The 18,020-nt window shown below is 42.1% G+C and overlaps 1 protein-coding gene across 3 annotated transcripts in view; it reads right to left on the bottom strand.

Moving 5' to 3' along the window:
- Nucleotides 1-18,020, bottom strand: part of LOC131360289 (CSC1-like protein 2) — a 64,423-nt gene that overhangs the window by 27,234 nt on the left and 19,169 nt on the right. For 2 of the 3 annotated variants that reach the window (XM_058400551.1, XM_058400550.1), the window contains exons 3-7: nucleotides 17,346-17,425; nucleotides 8,282-8,320; nucleotides 5,068-5,158; nucleotides 1,036-1,073; nucleotides 131-273 (exon numbers count right to left, since the gene is read on the bottom strand). In XM_058400551.1, the coding sequence (XP_058256534.1) occupies nucleotides 131-273; nucleotides 1,036-1,073; nucleotides 5,068-5,158; nucleotides 8,282-8,320; nucleotides 17,346-17,425 (391 nt within the window). The remainder of the gene's footprint in view (nucleotides 1-130; nucleotides 274-1,035; nucleotides 1,074-5,067; nucleotides 5,159-8,281; nucleotides 8,321-17,345; nucleotides 17,426-18,020) is intronic. The other variant, XM_058400552.1, reaches the window with a different exon arrangement.

Genomic DNA, 18,020 nt, shown 5'->3' with positions numbered 1-18,020 from the left:
ATTGGACATACGGTTTCACTCGCATTCACGCCGTGATTCAACCTAATCAACATGGAAGATCTGCTCATGTTCACTTGCACCCTGTTCTCTCTTCAGGAAGCGTGTCTCCTCTCAGCAGTGCTCTACTCACCCAGCAGGTCTCCGGAGAAGTTAACAGGCAGGACGATGCCCACCGACAGCACGCCCACCACCACCAGCAGACCGATGATGTGCCGCTGGAAGGAGAGGTAGTGCACGGCATCCTCGCCACACTTCTCTCGGATCTCCTCGTCCCTGCACACACACAAAGATAATGAGATGCAAAGACACACAAACACAAAGAGACACGCACAGACAAGGATGCACACAGATGCAAAGACACACAAACGTGCACAGACACAAAGACATGTACAGACGCGCACAGACACACATGGATGCAAAGACACACATGGGCACAGACAGACAGACACACACAGACAGACAGACAGACAGACACACAGTTAAATCACTCTCTTATAATAACCAGCACACACTCTTCCTGCTGCGTAACTCTATTAGTTGATGAAATTAAGTCACGCTGAACGGAATTCCACCAGTGAACTTACTGCAGAGGTCAGTGCAGTGTCTGACCATTAGTTGAAATTGCTTCATTATTATGGAGGGAGCACAAACTTTTGCACTCATTTCTATTTCTCTGTACGTCTTAATCTTTGGAATATATATATATATGCACACATTCAAACTTTTGCACTCCTTTATAATCCTTTAATACATAGCCGTGATTAATGCTGATGGCCAAGCTTCGATTTTAATCTGACAAACTACCTTTTTTTCCCCCCTAACGCTAGCGTCTGTGCTAATGGCTTTCTAAAATATATTTTTTTCTGCTAAAGATGGCAGAACGTCAATTAAACCCTGAAAGCGTTCTAAAAGAGAATACTGTGCATTAAAAAAACGCTGGATAATTAAAGACAGACGGCTGAATGAAAAGACAAGCGGCCATCATGCTGGACCGGTCACTAACAGCACGCTCGGCCTAATTAAAGAGACACTTACTTTATTCGAAAGATGGCAGTCAGCCAGGAGCAGAAACCCTGTGGGAAGAGCAGAAACAGGCGTGAATTAGGACCATGGGGAGACAAATTGTTCATTATGCAAACATTGTAACAATTGAAACGAGGTCAGGAAACGCCACTTATGTGCTAGTAATTATATAATTATGCAAATTAAAGCTGTGTGATGCAACTAGCTGATATTTATGTAATAATAATAATAAATTATTAATAACAGTAACTGTTATTATATAAATGCATATTATAAATTTTAGAATACTAATACTACTAATTCATTATAAAAATTATGTATGTAATTATTATAATTATTTTTATTACATTATTTACAACAGCTATTATTATAACTTTAATAATTAATATTGTTATAAAAATAATTATGTATGCAATTATATATACACGTTACATGTATATACACACACAAAATTATTTTATTATTTTTATTATTGTTGTACTTATTACAATTATTTATAAAATTATTTACAACAACCAGAATGAGTAATTGCTATTATATAAATTTATATTATACATTTATTTATTACTTATTATTTATATAATTATTAGAAATAATTTATGCAATTATTATTGTAATTATTTTCTACAATATCATCAACAAAAACAATAGTAATTATTTATAATAGTAATTGTTATTATCCAAATTTATATTATAAATTTTATTATAACAATAATAATAGTAATAATAACAATAAAAATAACAACAACAATCATCATCATCAGTGTACGAGGTTGAGAACGAAGCCTCATAATTAACCCGTGCGGATGCATGACGCGGAGGCGTGACCCGCCCCGACTGCGTAAATCCCAGCAGCAGGACCGGGATTAGAGGAAACTGGAAGTGTGCCAGTCTCACTGGAGAGAAGCGTCACTGTGCTCTCCGCAAGAACCTCCACAATCTGTGCCACTATTACTCAGCACTTTCAGCTGGCGGTGAAGGGACCGAATGTGCTTCCTCACTCTTTTTTTTTCCCCCCGTTGAGGAAGCCTCTTTCGCTTTCACCCACCACTTTTTTCTTTTTTTGACTCATCAGCAATGCGAAAAGTGCAGGATCATCAGTGACATGGTTTATGCACAGTGCTGAAGGAGAAGGAAGGACAACGGGTCCTAGATAAACGAGAGGTTATATAAACCTCTATAGAGTGTGTATCGAGTGGGATCAGTCGTCTGTGAAGGAATCAATGGATGGCGGAGAGAGAGAGAGAGAGAGAGAGACACATATAGAGAGGGACACAGAGAGGGAGAGATAGAGAGACATACACACAAAAAGACAGAAAGACAGATAAAGAGACAGACAGACAAAGAGTCTCAGAGAAAGAGAGACAAACAGAAATATTGAGACAAAAAGAGACGTTGTTTGTTTTAAAAAAAAAAAAAATTACAGACAGAAAAAATACAGACAGACTCAAAGCTTCTGCAGAAGATCCTCGAAAGCTCCACAACATTTTCTCCTCACTACCCACCCCTACGGCTCCACCTGCTCCATTCTCCCTGACCGCCGAAGACTTCGGCACTTTTTGCTGCGAGAAGATTGAGAAGACCTTCACTTCTGCTCCAACTTCATCTACATTACACAGTCAGGACTCCTCTACTCCCTTATTCAGACATCTCTCAACCGTAGCAGCAGACAAGGTTTTGCAAATCATCCAGTCTCTGCAATCCTACCACCTGCCCACTGGATCCAGTCCCTTCCACCATGTTCCAGATCATCTTGCTTGAACTCCTGCCCTTCATCACTACAGTCATCATTGGATCCATAACATCTGGCCATGTACCAACTGCCTTTAAGACAGCAGGGGTTATCCCCATACTGAAGAATCCTGCTCTGGATCCCTTCCACATCAGCAACTACAGACCAGTATCACTTCTCTCGTTTCTTTCAAAAATTCTCGATACACATTGTTTATAATCAGCCGTCTGACTATCTCCTGCATAATAACCTCCATGATCCCAACCAGTCTGGCTTCAAAGCAGCACATTCCACAGAGACTGCCTTTTCAGTAGTCACTGAGAAACTACATGCTGCTAGATCAGCCAAGCGGTCATCGGTCCTTATCCCCCTTGACCTTTCTGCAGCATTTGACACCATATACCACAAGACTCTCTTGTCCACCCTCAGGAGTCTAGGAATTTGTGAAACAGCATGGGAATGGTTTGCTTCCTACCTGGATGGTCACTCGTATCAGGTAACATGGAAGGCATCTACTCCACGCAGACTCTCCACTGGTGTCCCACAAGGCTCAGTACTTAGTCCTCTCCCTCTATACTGATTCTCTTGGCAAAGTTATATCCTATCATGGGTTCTCTTACCAGTGCTATGCCAATGACACCCAAGTTATCTACTCATTCCCTCGGCTTCTGGTCAGATCTCAGCATGTCTGGCGGACATATCATCGTGGAAGATGGCTCATTAGCTGAAACTCAATCCCAGCAAAATTGAACTGCTGGTCATCCCAGGCAATTCATCCCCAGCCCAGGATCTCTAGAGATCTCTGAAAAGCTCCCTGATCTCCTTCCGCCACTGCTCGCGACCTTAGGGGTATCCATGGACAATCAACTGTCCTTTTCCTCCCATGTTAATGTCACACGCTCATGTCAGATTCTTCTATAGAACATCAGAAGGATTCGTCCATTTCTATCCACACAGGCTACTCAGGTGATTGTTCACTGTCTGGTCATTTCAAGTGTCCAGGATCATTAACAGAATTGCCTGACATTAATCTTACGTGCTGTTAGCAAATTTAAGAAATGCAAAAAAAACGTCATATTACACGTACGAGAACTTGGCCAGTTTAATGTAGTCCTGCCTCACAGTCACTGCAGCATAACAGACATTATCATGCAGATAGAGGTCAAGGGTCAAGGGTGTCAGTTTCTTCATGCTTTTGTGTACAACAGAAACTACACAACATAAAAAAGGGAAGCAGAAATTCTCCAGTGAACAGCAGAACACGAGACACTGACCAGTTGATGACCGGAACGTTACTGTGTCTGATTATTTTCTAACAGTATAAAAAGCCACCACAAACGCAATGTGTGTGGATTCATTACACTTTACGCGTACTGCAGTTTACAGACTGGATGATTACAGATCTCTGAAACTGTGTCCAGTGAACGCTTCAGTGGACGGTTTATTGCTTCAGAATCTCTCCGCTATGGTTGATATGAAGCGTCTCGCTCACGTGGCCATCAACCCACTGAATTTATCATCTCGAGTTTAGAATGTCAAATTAAAGCGTCAATTCAGATTTTCCTCAAGATACTCAAGAATCGTTTCTGATTAGCCTTTCGCTTTTTATTGAACTACGCTCACTCTCCTACTCTCTCTCTCGCTCTCTCTCCCCGACTCTCTCTCCATCCAACTTGCTTTCCCTCACTTTCTCTTTAACTCACTCTCCAACTCTTGCTTTCCATCTTTATTTCTTGCTATCTTGCTCTCCCTCTTCAACTCTCATGCTCTCTCTAGCTCTCTCTCTTCATTTCTAACTCATTTCTCCTCAGTTCTCACTTTCTCTCTCAAGTCTCTCTCCAACTTCCTCTCTTCAACACTCTCGTTCTTGCCATCTGTTTCACTTAAACTCTCGCTCTCTCTTTCTCTTCAGTTTTCACTTTCTCTCTCCAACTTTCTCCAACTCTCTCTCCCTCTCTTCATTTCTCACTCTCTTTCCCTCTCCAACTCTCTCTCTCTAACTAGCTCTTTCTCTCTCCAACTCTTGCATTCTCTTCATTACTCACTCTCTCCAACTCTCACTCTGTCGCTCTTCAATCCTCACTCTTCAACTCTCTCTCTCAACTCTACCTTGCTCTCGCTCTCTCGCCCTCTCTTTCAACTCTCCCTCTCTCTCTCTCCCCCTCTCACACCGAGACTGCAACCAAGCCTCCTCTCTCTCATCATGCATAATTTAACAGAGACCAGATTAAAGCCAGTCTAAACCCAGCACCGGAACCAGACTTCTAGCAAGTGGGCGGGGCAACAGGAAGAATGAGTGACAGGTGCCTTACGTTGTCTCGCTGTTCGAAGTCCACGGAGCTGGAGACGGACGTGAGGCGCTCGTAACGATCCGGGGTTTCTGAATGCAGCGCTGAAGCCACACTGAAAAAAATAAGAGTGAAAAGTTAAGAATGTTCGGTAGCAAATGAAGCAGATGCATGTGATTATTATTTTTACATTTAAAGGTTATTTATGAAGTGATTCTAGAGCACTGAAATGGGACTGAGGAGGCAGGACTGAAGCTCCGCTCGTGCAGATCTGGGTCAAACGTCTTTAAGTGAGAAAAGAAGAAAATATTGAGGAACTGAAGCGTGGACGTCGGGTTTCCTTCAGACCCTGGGAAAACTTTCACACGGAGAAATACGCTTTCACGTTTTGTTATGTGTAATGGTTTTAGACATAGTTTAGAAAAAAATAAAAAATGGACCACAGAGTTAAACTGGCTTCTTATACAAGCAGAGGAAAATATTATTATATATTTTATTATACCATATTATATTTTATTGTATATTTATTTTATATAAATTTATATTGTATATTATTGTATATATATTAAATTTTATTATATAATTTATTATATTATTTTATTGTATTAACTTTGTATTGTTATAGACTCCTAAACACTAAAAATTAAACTATTTTGGCCAAACCCCTCCCCCCCATGTGTTTTATACAAAATTCACAAAGATCTGAAATCACATAACTACAGATTTATTTTTTTTCCCTGGCACTACATTGGTCCGAGTTTGTTAGCAAGCTAGCAGGAGGATTTCATGTAGCTTTTGCTTTGCTAACAGGAATATAATCAGTGATGAAGTGAACAAGGTTTTAGGTACGTAACGACCCAGGCCATGTCTTCAGCGTCTACGTCACGTCTACGCCACGTCTGTTCAGTGTTGTTCTTATTCCCCTGCTGCTGTTGGAACTCGCGTGTGACTAAAACCAATACGTTTACGTTATCAGTAAGGTTTATAGCCCTATCGGACTTTACTGTACTGCATCAAGACTCCTCGGTGTTCTACAGACCGAGATCATACCAGACTCCAGTGTCACCATTTCAGGCAGATTGCAGCGTGTTTAGTGGAAACACAAACACACACATTCACACACACCTGCGCACACACACACACGGATTCTTCCCTCTGGTCAGCCTTTAACATTAGGAACTTGCGGCAAATACGAGTACAAACACATTCAATCTCGGTCATCAAGTGTATACATTCTTGCTTTTTTCCTTTTACCTCTTGCTCACACACACACACTCACTCACACACACAAAACAGTCCCTCACACACACACACTCTTACACTTACACACACACACACCCTTCTCTCTTCCTCAGGGCTCACTACTTTTTAGGTTCTAGTAAAATCGTAAACCTTTTCTGATTGGAAGACCTGCTCTCGGGTTCTAGATCATTCTCCCCTTTCCCTCCAGATACAACTAATGAAAGCTTATGGACAACGTAGTTAATACTTTTCTATATAAAGACAGTGTTGATTTAAACTGCAGCTGTAGGACGAGCCAGTCACCCGAAACATCTGTCTGCGCCAGCAGAATGCTCCAATAAAGCACGAGGACAGCATGCCTCACTGAGGAGAAGAGAACCTCTCCTGACCTCCTAATTTGATTTGGGCTAAACCTGGACAGGACAATAGACCGTCTTATACATGGCTCCGGTGGGGTGGGCGGGGCTTCTGCAGGTCACGTCTATTCACTAAGCATTCACAGGGAGAGGAACCACAAGTGGAGGACATTATGTGTAGATTTACAGGAAATAATTTGGCTAGGAATACAAGTAACACGAGGAGGGGGGTGCCAAAACTTTAAGGAGAGGTTTACCTTCGCACAGGCTCATAGTTACCCTTTTCCTTTCTTGTACTGTGGTCATTTAGGTCAGAGAGGCAGGATGAGAGATACAGGTTAGGAGCGGCACAAACACACACATACACACACACTTGATCCCCAGAAAGTTAAAACTGTTGTATATGGGGATAACTAGTTCCACATCTACACACACACACACACACACACACACACACACACACCACACCCCACCGACACACACACACACACACTTGGATCCCCAGAAAGTTAAAACTGTTGTATATGGGGATAACTAGTTCCACATCTACACACACACACACACACACACACACACACACACACCACACCCCACCGACACACACACACACACACTTGGATCCCCAGAAAGTTAAAACTGTTGTATATGGGGATAACTAGTTCCACACATACACACACACACACACACACACACACACACCTCACCCCACCGACACACACACTTGGATCCCCAGAAAGTTAAAACTGTTGTATATGGGGATAACTAGTTCCACACACACACACACACACACACACACACACATACACACACACAGACACCTCACCCCACCGACACACACACACACACACACACACACACACACACACACACACACACACACACACACACACACACACACACACACACACTTGGATCCCCAGAAAGTTAAAACTGTTGTATATGGGGATAACTAGTTCCACACACACACACACACACACACACACACCTCACCCCACCGACACACACACACACACACTTGGATCCCCAGAAAGTTAAAACTGTTGTACATGGGGATAACTAGTTCCACACACACACACACACACACACACACACACCTCACCCCACCGACACACACACACACACACTTGTACCCCCAGAAAGTTAAAACTGTTGTATATGGGGACAATTGGTCACACACACTTGCATGCATACATACATACACACACCCCTGTAGCCACCCCCAACCCATAAACATGTGCTCTTGTACCCCCAGAAAGTCAAAATGGTTGTTTACAGGGACAACTGGTCCCACACTTACGTGTCACTCACACTCAAACACACGTGCGAGATTAGTCAGGAGAAATCACATTCAGACCATAAGGGAAAGTTCTACAACATACCAGTGCCACCACACACACACACACACACACAGAGTAACAAAGCAACAGTGGCATGTTAGGAAAGATCAAAAGGTCAAACACTTGGAGAATGTGCAGCAGACATCAGTGCAACCCACCCAAACACACACACACCCTGCAGAAGGAAGAAAAGCATTGTTAGTTCACCCAGTTAGCAGATGAGGAGCAGCCCAGGAGAATTTTATATTGATCTGATTAGATTAGAAGAACCCGTATGAGCATGAACATGCAAACATGACGTACTATTCCCGCTCCTCCATGCCGTTGAACCTCTTCTTCTGTCTTGGGAAAAGGAAAAAAAAAAAAAGTAATAAATAACAGATAACTAAATAAAGAAAGAGGTGGTTAAACAAAATATATGGAGACATTCACACACAAGGTTTCTTTTTCAATCTCCGTGAATGAGATGCAGCTGAGGAGGAAGAGTCACGTTAACACGTTTCCAGACACGAGAAAGAACAAAAAATAAATAAATAAATAAAATCCATGGACACCTGACTCTTATTCACACTGGTGTCAATACAGCTGAAGAGAACAATGAGAGGTGACCGAATCAGCTCCAAAAGTATTGGCACCCCTAGTTTTTAGAACACACTCAGCCACACACGCTGATCTGAGTCAGGAGAGGATCGTGGTAGGGTTTATTCCCTGACGTTCAATATTCCAGAGATATTTCTGTTAATACTCACAGAAGTGATGGGAACAACTGATGCAACCCTCCCATTTAATCCATGCTTGGGACCGGCACTGAGAGTTAACTCTTTAGTGGCTGGGTTAGCTCTCTGCCCTGCCCGGGAATCGAACCCAGGCCACGGCAATGAGTGTGCAGGATTCTGCTGCTGGACCACCGGGAGGTTACAGAACTCTCCTCTTGTAAAGGCTAAAATGGCTATTTTTTTAATCTTTGTGCATGTTTTAATTCAGATTGAATCTCAGATCAAAGCCGGAGACTGTCCAGCAATTATTTCTGTGTGGAGCTGAATTCATGTCTATCCGTTATCCTGCTTGGAAAATGCAAATGAAGTGCAATCTCTCGGTTTCCTGCTAAAAATGGAGCACACAGTGGAACCTCAGCATACCAAATTTCACCTTAAGAATTGAAATTTCGAAAGAACTTTGCATCGGCTAAGTCGCAGGAGCCGTTTAAAACTTGTTAGCGTCAGTGGAAAGCCAAGCGAAGCCAGCTGAAGTGAGTTTACATATTTTACGATGTTGTTTTCATTCTGTGAAAGCTGTTTAGAAAGAGTCACCCACAATACCAACATTACCTTCAGTATGCGTTCAAAAGCTAGGTGATTTTTCAGGTGTTTTTCTGTTGACAGATTGGTGGTGTGGGCGGTCAGTTCCATTTTTAGCCCAAGCTTGGTGGCATGACTTCCTGTGAGGAGCCTTGACATGGAATGCTTGGCTTGGGTCAGTTCTTTGTAAGCAGCCATAGTTTACATACGCTTCTTTTTGGGAATATTGGTCAGATTTTTGGGCTGCTGGAACGGATTATCTGCATTTACATTATTTTTGATGGGAAAATTCGTTTCACAATACACATTTTCACCGCAAGAACTCGCCTCCAGAAAGGATTAAATTTATATGCCGAGGTTCCACTGTATTTCATTCAGATTCATTTTCAACCCTGAGAGGATCCTGAGGCATCCAGAGATGGACCGGCTACAGTTGGTTTCTGCTTCGTGAGGATTTTAGGTATTCAAAGCAACGATGCCAACCCCATGTTGACTTTGAGGACAACATCCTCCTAATTAATACACACACTAACATTCTACATATGCTGTATCTCCATCACACAGCTGACTGTACCTATTGTTCATAATCGCACTCTCCAGTGTCACCTAAATGAGAATGAGGTTCCCTTTTGAGTCTGGTTCCTCTCAAGGTTTCTTCCTCGTACCATCTAAGGGAGTTTTTTCCTTGCCACAGTCGCCTGAGACTTGCTCACTAGGGATGATTTTGTCTAACATCTTTTGCACTATATTTCTTATGTTCTGTAAAGCGGCCTTTGAAACAACGTCCATTGTTAAAAGCGCTACACAAAAAAAATCTGAATTGAATTTCTCGTGTACTCTTAAAGCAGTCCAAAGTATTTCCTTGGGGATTAATAAAGCTCTCTCATCTAAAAAATGATCGATGTCAGCAAAAAAAACAGAATTCAGAAAGTAGCCGGAGCCGAGAACTCAAATCATTGTAATGCGATTTCTCAAAGGGTGCCAATACTTTTGGAATCGACAGCATACATGTCTAGGATGATCCTGTTCCATTATTACTGCTACACAAATGTTTCTGATCAGATCCAGTAGGAGATCAGCTGCAGGCTGTAAACATCAGGAACGTTCTAGAAAGATTTGAGAAAACACAATGTGCATCGGTCATCAATCATGATTAAGTGTGTGTGTGTGTGTGTGTGTGTGTGTGTGTGTGCGCACGCACAGATCTGGTTATCTCTTGATAGTTTTAAGCATGTTGTACATTACTGGTCCAGAAATCTTCACTTTTCCGTGTGTTTTCATGAGGAGATGGTTTCTGTGACCGCTCCAGGTGAAACATCTCATTCTCCATGAAGCTACATGAAAAGAAATCTGATTACAGGAAAGAACGAAAAGTCGCACAGCGTTTTTAACCACGATACATGATGTTCAGAATGTTTTCATCCCGCTTTACCTTGACTGGAAAGGATAAAAAAGGACCGATTTGAATAAAGATACACAAGCCGAGTTCCACTCTCGGGTGTTTCTTTAACAGTCCACGCTGCGGTCACGCATCACGCATGTTTTTTTTCCATCGCATGCAGAGATGAGATCATGAGACACAACCAGCAGTGCTACACTTTAGTGCACACGGCACAGCTGCAGCATGGAGATTACAAACGGACGGGGGGGAAGATTTTCAGAGAACTTTCACGGCATGGTTTTATGACCTCAGGGTGTGGTGAACTGTGCAGATACTGGAAGCTGAGGAGATTACAGTCATAGAGCCGTGCTGGACATGAAGTGTGTGTATATATACACGCAAACGCACATTGACCTACACACAGGCATATAAACATATGAACACACAAGGATACATATATACACACACACACACGTACATATACACACGTATACACAAATACATATACACCCACAACCCACACACAAACACACACACACACAGATACATGTACACGCATATACACACACGCTACGCTAGCTTTACGCTACAACACTCATTTTTTCAAAATAATTTACACAGACACTTGAAAAATACTACATTAAAACATGGACAGCTGGACAGATAATTACAGACTCTTTGACTCCACAGGCCAAACCCTCGAGTATCTGTTTCTATCATGCCATGATACTGGTGAGTTACTGGCTACCAGACTGCAAAGCTCACAATTCATGTCTCAACTCTTTCTACAAAAGTTAGCAACTCTAAATCAACTGCTAGGTCATGAATCAACTCCATTTACAAAACTTCAGACTTGTTAGTGCGTTTGCTCTGCAATCACAGTCCGAGTCGAGACATGACCTTTTCTCGTCACAAGCTTCGCTGAAAGAGTTTACGATTCATGACTCAACCCTCACAGCAGATCTAATGACTCCTGAATCAAGTCTACAAAGTTTATGATTCGTTTCTTGAGTCCAAGTTTCAGCCTCGAGACTCCAACTTGGACCTCAAAGCATACGACTCAACCTGAGCTCCAAAGTTCAAGAATCGACTCTAACTAGATCTGCGATTCAATTCAGACTCTGACTTTTGCAATTTGTGATTCAACTCTCACTACCAAAGTAAATGACTCCCAAATCAATTGAGGCTCAATAGTCATGAATAGCAGCCTGCCTCCAATTACAAAGCTTCAGACTTTACAGCCATTTAGACTGCAGAAGGTTAGGAATCGACTCCACCTGCAAAGAGTCGCGGCTCTGAATCTGAGACGATTCACCAATCATCTCATAAGACTCCCAAATCAATTCTGCTCAGGCTACAAAGTTAAGGAACTGTGACTCAATTCTAAATGCAATTAGCTTCAGATTTGAGACACTGCACAGATTATGATTCAGCTTAGCTACGAAGTTTATGAATCAATTCTAATTGCAAAGAATCAGACTTGTGACTTGACTCCTGCTGCAAGGCTTGTGATTTGTGACTCACCTCTCCCTCCAGAGCTTCGGTTTGCAAACCTGATCACTGGTGACTCTGACTAACGCTTATGACTAGCGGCTCGGACTCAGAATTCTTATTAAATGACTCATGAAACCCCGAACAGATATCAACCTCACTGGATTGCCATGTCTGCATGCAAGGCATCTCATGTCAGAATAATTGATCCAGAACTTCATCAGTTACCAGAAGAAATGAATCTTTAAATCAGTGTGTGCTTTCACACAGGCGAGTTAAAACTAGCAAGCTGAGGTTGTTTTGATATGTACATCAATCACAACGCAATATAAAACCGCAGGCTACGGGCCAAACTGTAGTCCTGCTATAAGGAAACAGAATGTTCCTGCCGGCCAGTTAAAACAGCCAAAGTCCGAAGCCCTGCGGTTCAGGACAAACTCATTTCCAGCAGCATCACTCAACAGCACAGATAGTCAATATCCAAATGGCCAGTTTGGGGCATTCAAGGTCCTCTGCTGCACACACCAGGAAGCAGGGGGGGTTTTACTAAAGGGTATAAAAAAGGAAATGCGCAGAGTGAATAAAAAAACAGCACAAAAACTTCCTTTACTGGAAGATATGGAGGAGGAGAAGCCTTTATTTTTGTCACAGTACAGCATTACTTTTCCACCAGCTTTGGAAGCTGGGGTCAAAGTGTAGGGTCAGCCATGATGCACTGCCCCGGAGCAGACAGAGTTAAGGGCCTTACTCACGGGCCAAACAGTGGCAGCTTGGACCCAGACCAAGAGCCTTAACCACGGCCCAGATCACAGAAGTCTGAGGTAAAGCTACAGAATAATTCATTCATATCAACAGGACATCACAGGGGTCAGATATACTGGGGACAGTTGGTGGGGCAAAAATCAGGGACTTTGCTGCCAAAATATTTTAGATGCAACAGTTGCTGAACTTTAGTTAGCTAGATAGCAGAGTTTATATCAGTGAAAGAACATAAATGTGCAGAAATTTGTACAACCTCAGAGCCAGGTTATGGGAGGAAAAAAAAAAAAAAAAAAAAAGGTAGAACGGTGAAAGATAGAACAGAAGAACGAAAGATAAAAGAAAGACAAAGAAAGATAGAAAAAAAAGACAGACAGAAAAAAAACGATGCACTACTTTGCAGCCTGCATCGAGTACTCTTACTCTTACTGTTATTAGTGTCTCAGATCATCTGATTGATTAATTGATGGATTGAATAATATAAATCTCTCCTTCGACATCTTCGATGTTTCTTCTTCACCTTACGAGTATAGCTTTATGATAAAGCCAATAATAGACTAATGAATCCCACAGGGAACACACTGCTGCTTTTACACACGGAAATAAAAATAAAAATAAATCAATAAACATTCCAGGTTGAACAAGGTCAAGCCTTTCAGGCCACTAAACAGCAGCTTAAAAAATATATACAAAAGAGAGAGAGAGGGATCTGATTACAAGGTATGTGCAAAGTTATGTAACTGTGTATATCTTTAGTTCAGATTATTTTTAGGAGTATCGATAAGCAATAAGAGCAGAACATTTACCACAGAGTGAAACGATCTGCTGAGAGCAGGGCTACACACACACACACACACACACACACACGAGAGAGAGAGAGAGAGAGAGAGAGAGCGCGAGCATGAAATAGTGAGAAAGAGAAAGAGACATGAAATACACAAAAAGAAAGAGAATGCACAACAAAATAGAGAGAGCAAATGGAAAAAGAGTGAGAGAAAAATAAAAGAAACAGTGCACACAAAATGGAGACAAAGTAAAAGAGTGAGAAAAAAAGAGAGAGCATGAAATAGAGAAAAAAAATGAGAGCGAAAGGTAAAGGAGAGAGAGCATGAAAAAAGAAAGCATAAAATGGAGAAAAAGAGTGATAGCATGAAATAGAGAGAAAAAAACGAGAGAGGGAAAGGAAAAGGAGAGAGATAGATACAGAGCAAGATACAGATACAGACAGACAGAGAGAGAGAGAGAGAGACACACAGAGAGAGAGAGCGTGGGTTCTCGAATCAGTCACCCTGCACAGTAACAACAGAAATCCTGGGAGTGCTGAAAATATGCGCCACTCACTGGAGCAGATTGCTTCATAGAACAGATGGCATTTATAACGGCGGCTTAATTCACTTCCCTCCTCCTGCCAAAGCCGTGTCAGGAAAGCGTGCGGCTGGAGCTTCTGCAGCTCCTTTCTCTCTGCCCAGAGGAGCAGGATGGCAGTGGAAAGGGGAAGGAAAGTGAAACCTCAAGGCCAGGCGGTGAAAGGCACAAAGAAATGAGTCAGGAGGCACAACATGTCTGAGGTTATTTCTGCCGCTGAGACAAGTTTGCACGGAGACTCATGAAGAAAATGTGTCAGCGGGGCTCAGCCATCCATACTGATCAAGAAAAATATAAACATAGAAAATTTTTTTTGTAATGCTGGTAGGAAGAATTAAACAGAATGGAATGAAGAAGCGAGAAGGAAGGAAGGCTGGGGCTGATTTCTTTCTAGCCCTCCTTCCAGCCTTATTAGATGAAATGCTCTCTAGATTCTCAGGCACTTGTATTCAGATTGAAACCAGAACAAAAGTGCGGCAGTTCGTCCACTATACGGCCAAAAGTATGCGGACACCTGACCGTCACACCCACACTAACGTGCTTGCTGCACGTCCATTAGAGATTTAGCGTGTTGTGTTAGCTTTGATGATGTTCTAGAAACTTCTTTGTGCCAACAGTTTGTGGAAAAGCTGCATATTGCCGTGATGGACGGGTGTCCATATACTTTTGATCCTATACTGTAAACAGCAATTGTAAACAGACTAAGAACGTCAAATATGGTGTTATTTTTTGTTTGAACAAACCTGTGATATTTTACAAAAATATATATAGAAAGACTAATATCTGAATTTAAACCAAGCTAACAACAACAACAACAACAACAACAACAACCTCAGATGAGAGGAAGTTAAAATATAGGTCAATGAATGACTGAATTGTTTTTAAAACGTGAATTTGGGCAGGTATTGTTTTTTTTTTGTTGTTTTTTACTGCCCTGATATTTTCTAAACTAACTAAATTGCTTCTGTTTCCTAAATAAATAAATAATTTTTTAAAAAAGGGAAGTTATAATGAATCAATGAAAGAATCGCAACGAATCAACCAGCGAATCAAATGGTGAGTCAACCAGCGAATCAACCAGCGAGTCAACCAGCAAATCAACCGGCGAGTCAACCAGCAAATCAAACAGTAAATCAACCAGTAAATATCAACCAGCGAGTTAACCAGCAAATCAACCAGTGAGTCAACCAGCAGGTTAACCAGCGAATCAAATGGTGAGTCAAATAACAAATCAACCAGTGAATCAACTAGCAGGTTAACCAGCGACTTAAACAACGAGTCTAACAGCGAGGTCAACACTGTAGGGTGCAGATCTGCACACTGGTGTCTTTGTTACATTTCTACAGTATTCCACTCCTGAAGCACACTATTCTCAACCAGCTTAACCTTTCCAGCTAAGAAAAAAAATGATTATAGATAAATAATCATCATAAATATTGATTATAAGCATTTGATAGAACATTCTGGTACACATCTTCCCAACCCCTCCATCCCAACTGAAGACCTAAAAGACAACATCCACTCCAAAAATTTGCCGAACAGCCAGCGCGTCATTTCTATCCAACATCCTTCATTCAGAAGATACACAGTACGGCTACAGCCTTGAATCACTTGACTGGTTTCCCCATCAATGACTGTGTTCCTGTGGGTATGTGGAACAGTTTTATTCCTCTGCTTTACAAGGCCCCGGTGAGGAGCGCTTCCATATTCAAGCTTGAGGCTGGAGTGTTAAGTTTCAAGGCGAGGAGAGCGATCCTCTCCTTTGTTGCAGACATGAAAGAGAGACAGCGGTGAATAGGTTCATACTTGTAGTTTTTTTTTTAAACAAAAGCTTAAACCCACGTAGGAGAAGACCAACAACAACAACGATTTCTATTGTGATTCACAGCGTGACGAAGTTTTCCGTCACTTAGGATTAGTTTTTCTTTAGTAGAAAAAGCTTAGCAACTGTAGACGCACTAAACGGTTGAGACAACGCTTGACATTTCTAGAAAATGGGCAAGATGGTGGAAGTAGCAGTCTTGTAGCTCCAGGGTTCTCGGCTCTTGGATCTAGAGCTCGGATTACTGTCTGTACGGAATTTTCTCCGTTCTACACACGGGCTTCCTGGCACCTTCCAAAAACATGCTGCTAGATAGATAACTTGAACTGACGACTCATGCGGCAGCTATGAATAAGTGTGTGTGTGAGAACACTATTGGCTCCATCATACAGGGTGTATTCCCGGGATCCACCCTGGATCCACTGCATTCACGCAAAGTATTAAATACGAATGAATACTACACGTATAAGTTACCAATAACGTTCAGGTCACTGGGTTCAGCTCGGCCAAGACATGCGTGGACTCGAATGGTTACTATAGCAACAGTCTGGTGCCTTACAAACGAGTTTAACGATTGATTAAAGTACTCTCGACATCCTCATTCCACGCATGCGTCTTCGTCGTCACGAGACCGTGTTTGTGTGTGTCAATGTGTCATTATAACACACACACGCGCACACACAAAAACACACACCCTGTTTTACTGGTCTCCAGAGTGTCAGCGCTACAGATACGGTTGGCTGCAACAACATGCTGTAAAGAACGACATTTAATGCTTCGGGAACGTTCCTAAAACAAGCTATCACCTAAATTAAAACAGCTTTACCTCTTCTGACACCAGAGACTCTTTTAGGGAAATCTTCGATAAATGTGTCTACAGAAAACTTAACACAAACCTCTAACTGGCAGCCATAACTAGTTGTCTTTAATGAAAATTAAAGATCAATAACAACTCAGGGAACCAATCAGAATGGAGAATTCAACAGCACTGTGGTATAAATAACTCAATAGAAATAAAACTTTGGTGATAATGATAAGGATTAGTCTGTATCTGGGATTATCAATGGCAAGGAGAGCATGGGATCCTGCTGCTGGACCACAGGGAGGGAAGAAATAAGGCACGATGTGATTACATGAAGCGGTGAAAACCCTTACAAGGAAGAAACAAGGAGCAAGATTTAGTTGGTATCCCAAACATCAGCTTCCTTTTTTCCTGGAAGGGAAAAAAACGTGACACATGTACACCCGTACCTGTCAGCGTCGGTCACCAGAGCCAGTCTGCCATAATCCCACGCCAGCTTCCGCAAGATAGAGAAGACGAAGAGGAGTACCTGAGACAGGAGGAGAGAGAAAATGAAAGTCAGGGCCTTGCTGCTGCTGCTGCTGCTGATGATGATGATGAAGATCAAACAAGAAAATCAGAGATAATGATAAACATTGGCTTTTCATCACAAGCCACATGGTGCTGTAGTATTGTGTCTCTCTCACTCTCACACACAATGTAACAATGCTGACTAAGTTACATTCAGTCCTTGGCTGAAAATTTACACCGACACCAGGTCCAGGTCCAAGCCGCGCTCGTCAGCAGGAATATGGGTCAACGTTACGGAGCAGCTCGCAGCTGAGAACATTATTAGGTTACAGTGCTCTCCTTTCATTAGAGTGTGAAACATCCAACAACCTTTCTGCCCTCTTTAAAGGCTAAATATTGGGTTAGCAAGGCCACATGTGGGTTAATGCATTGCTCCCGAGGCTTTGTTTCCAATAGACGCTCGTAAATAATGCTGGCTAGATGAGTATCTGAGAAGCTGGGCTTCTGCTACAGGGGCAAGAGTTCATGATCTTACAGCCAGCTAAAATACCTGCTCATGAAACCCCAAGATTTGATCTCCACCAATGGAATCAGGGTGTTTGAGGTATTTTCAC

Source organism: Hemibagrus wyckioides, linkage group LG10, assembly GCF_019097595.1.
Source record: "Hemibagrus wyckioides isolate EC202008001 linkage group LG10, SWU_Hwy_1.0, whole genome shotgun sequence".
Lineage (NCBI taxonomy): Eukaryota > Metazoa > Chordata > Actinopteri > Siluriformes > Bagridae > Hemibagrus > Hemibagrus wyckioides.
This window is presented reverse-complemented; position numbering and strand designations above follow the sequence as displayed.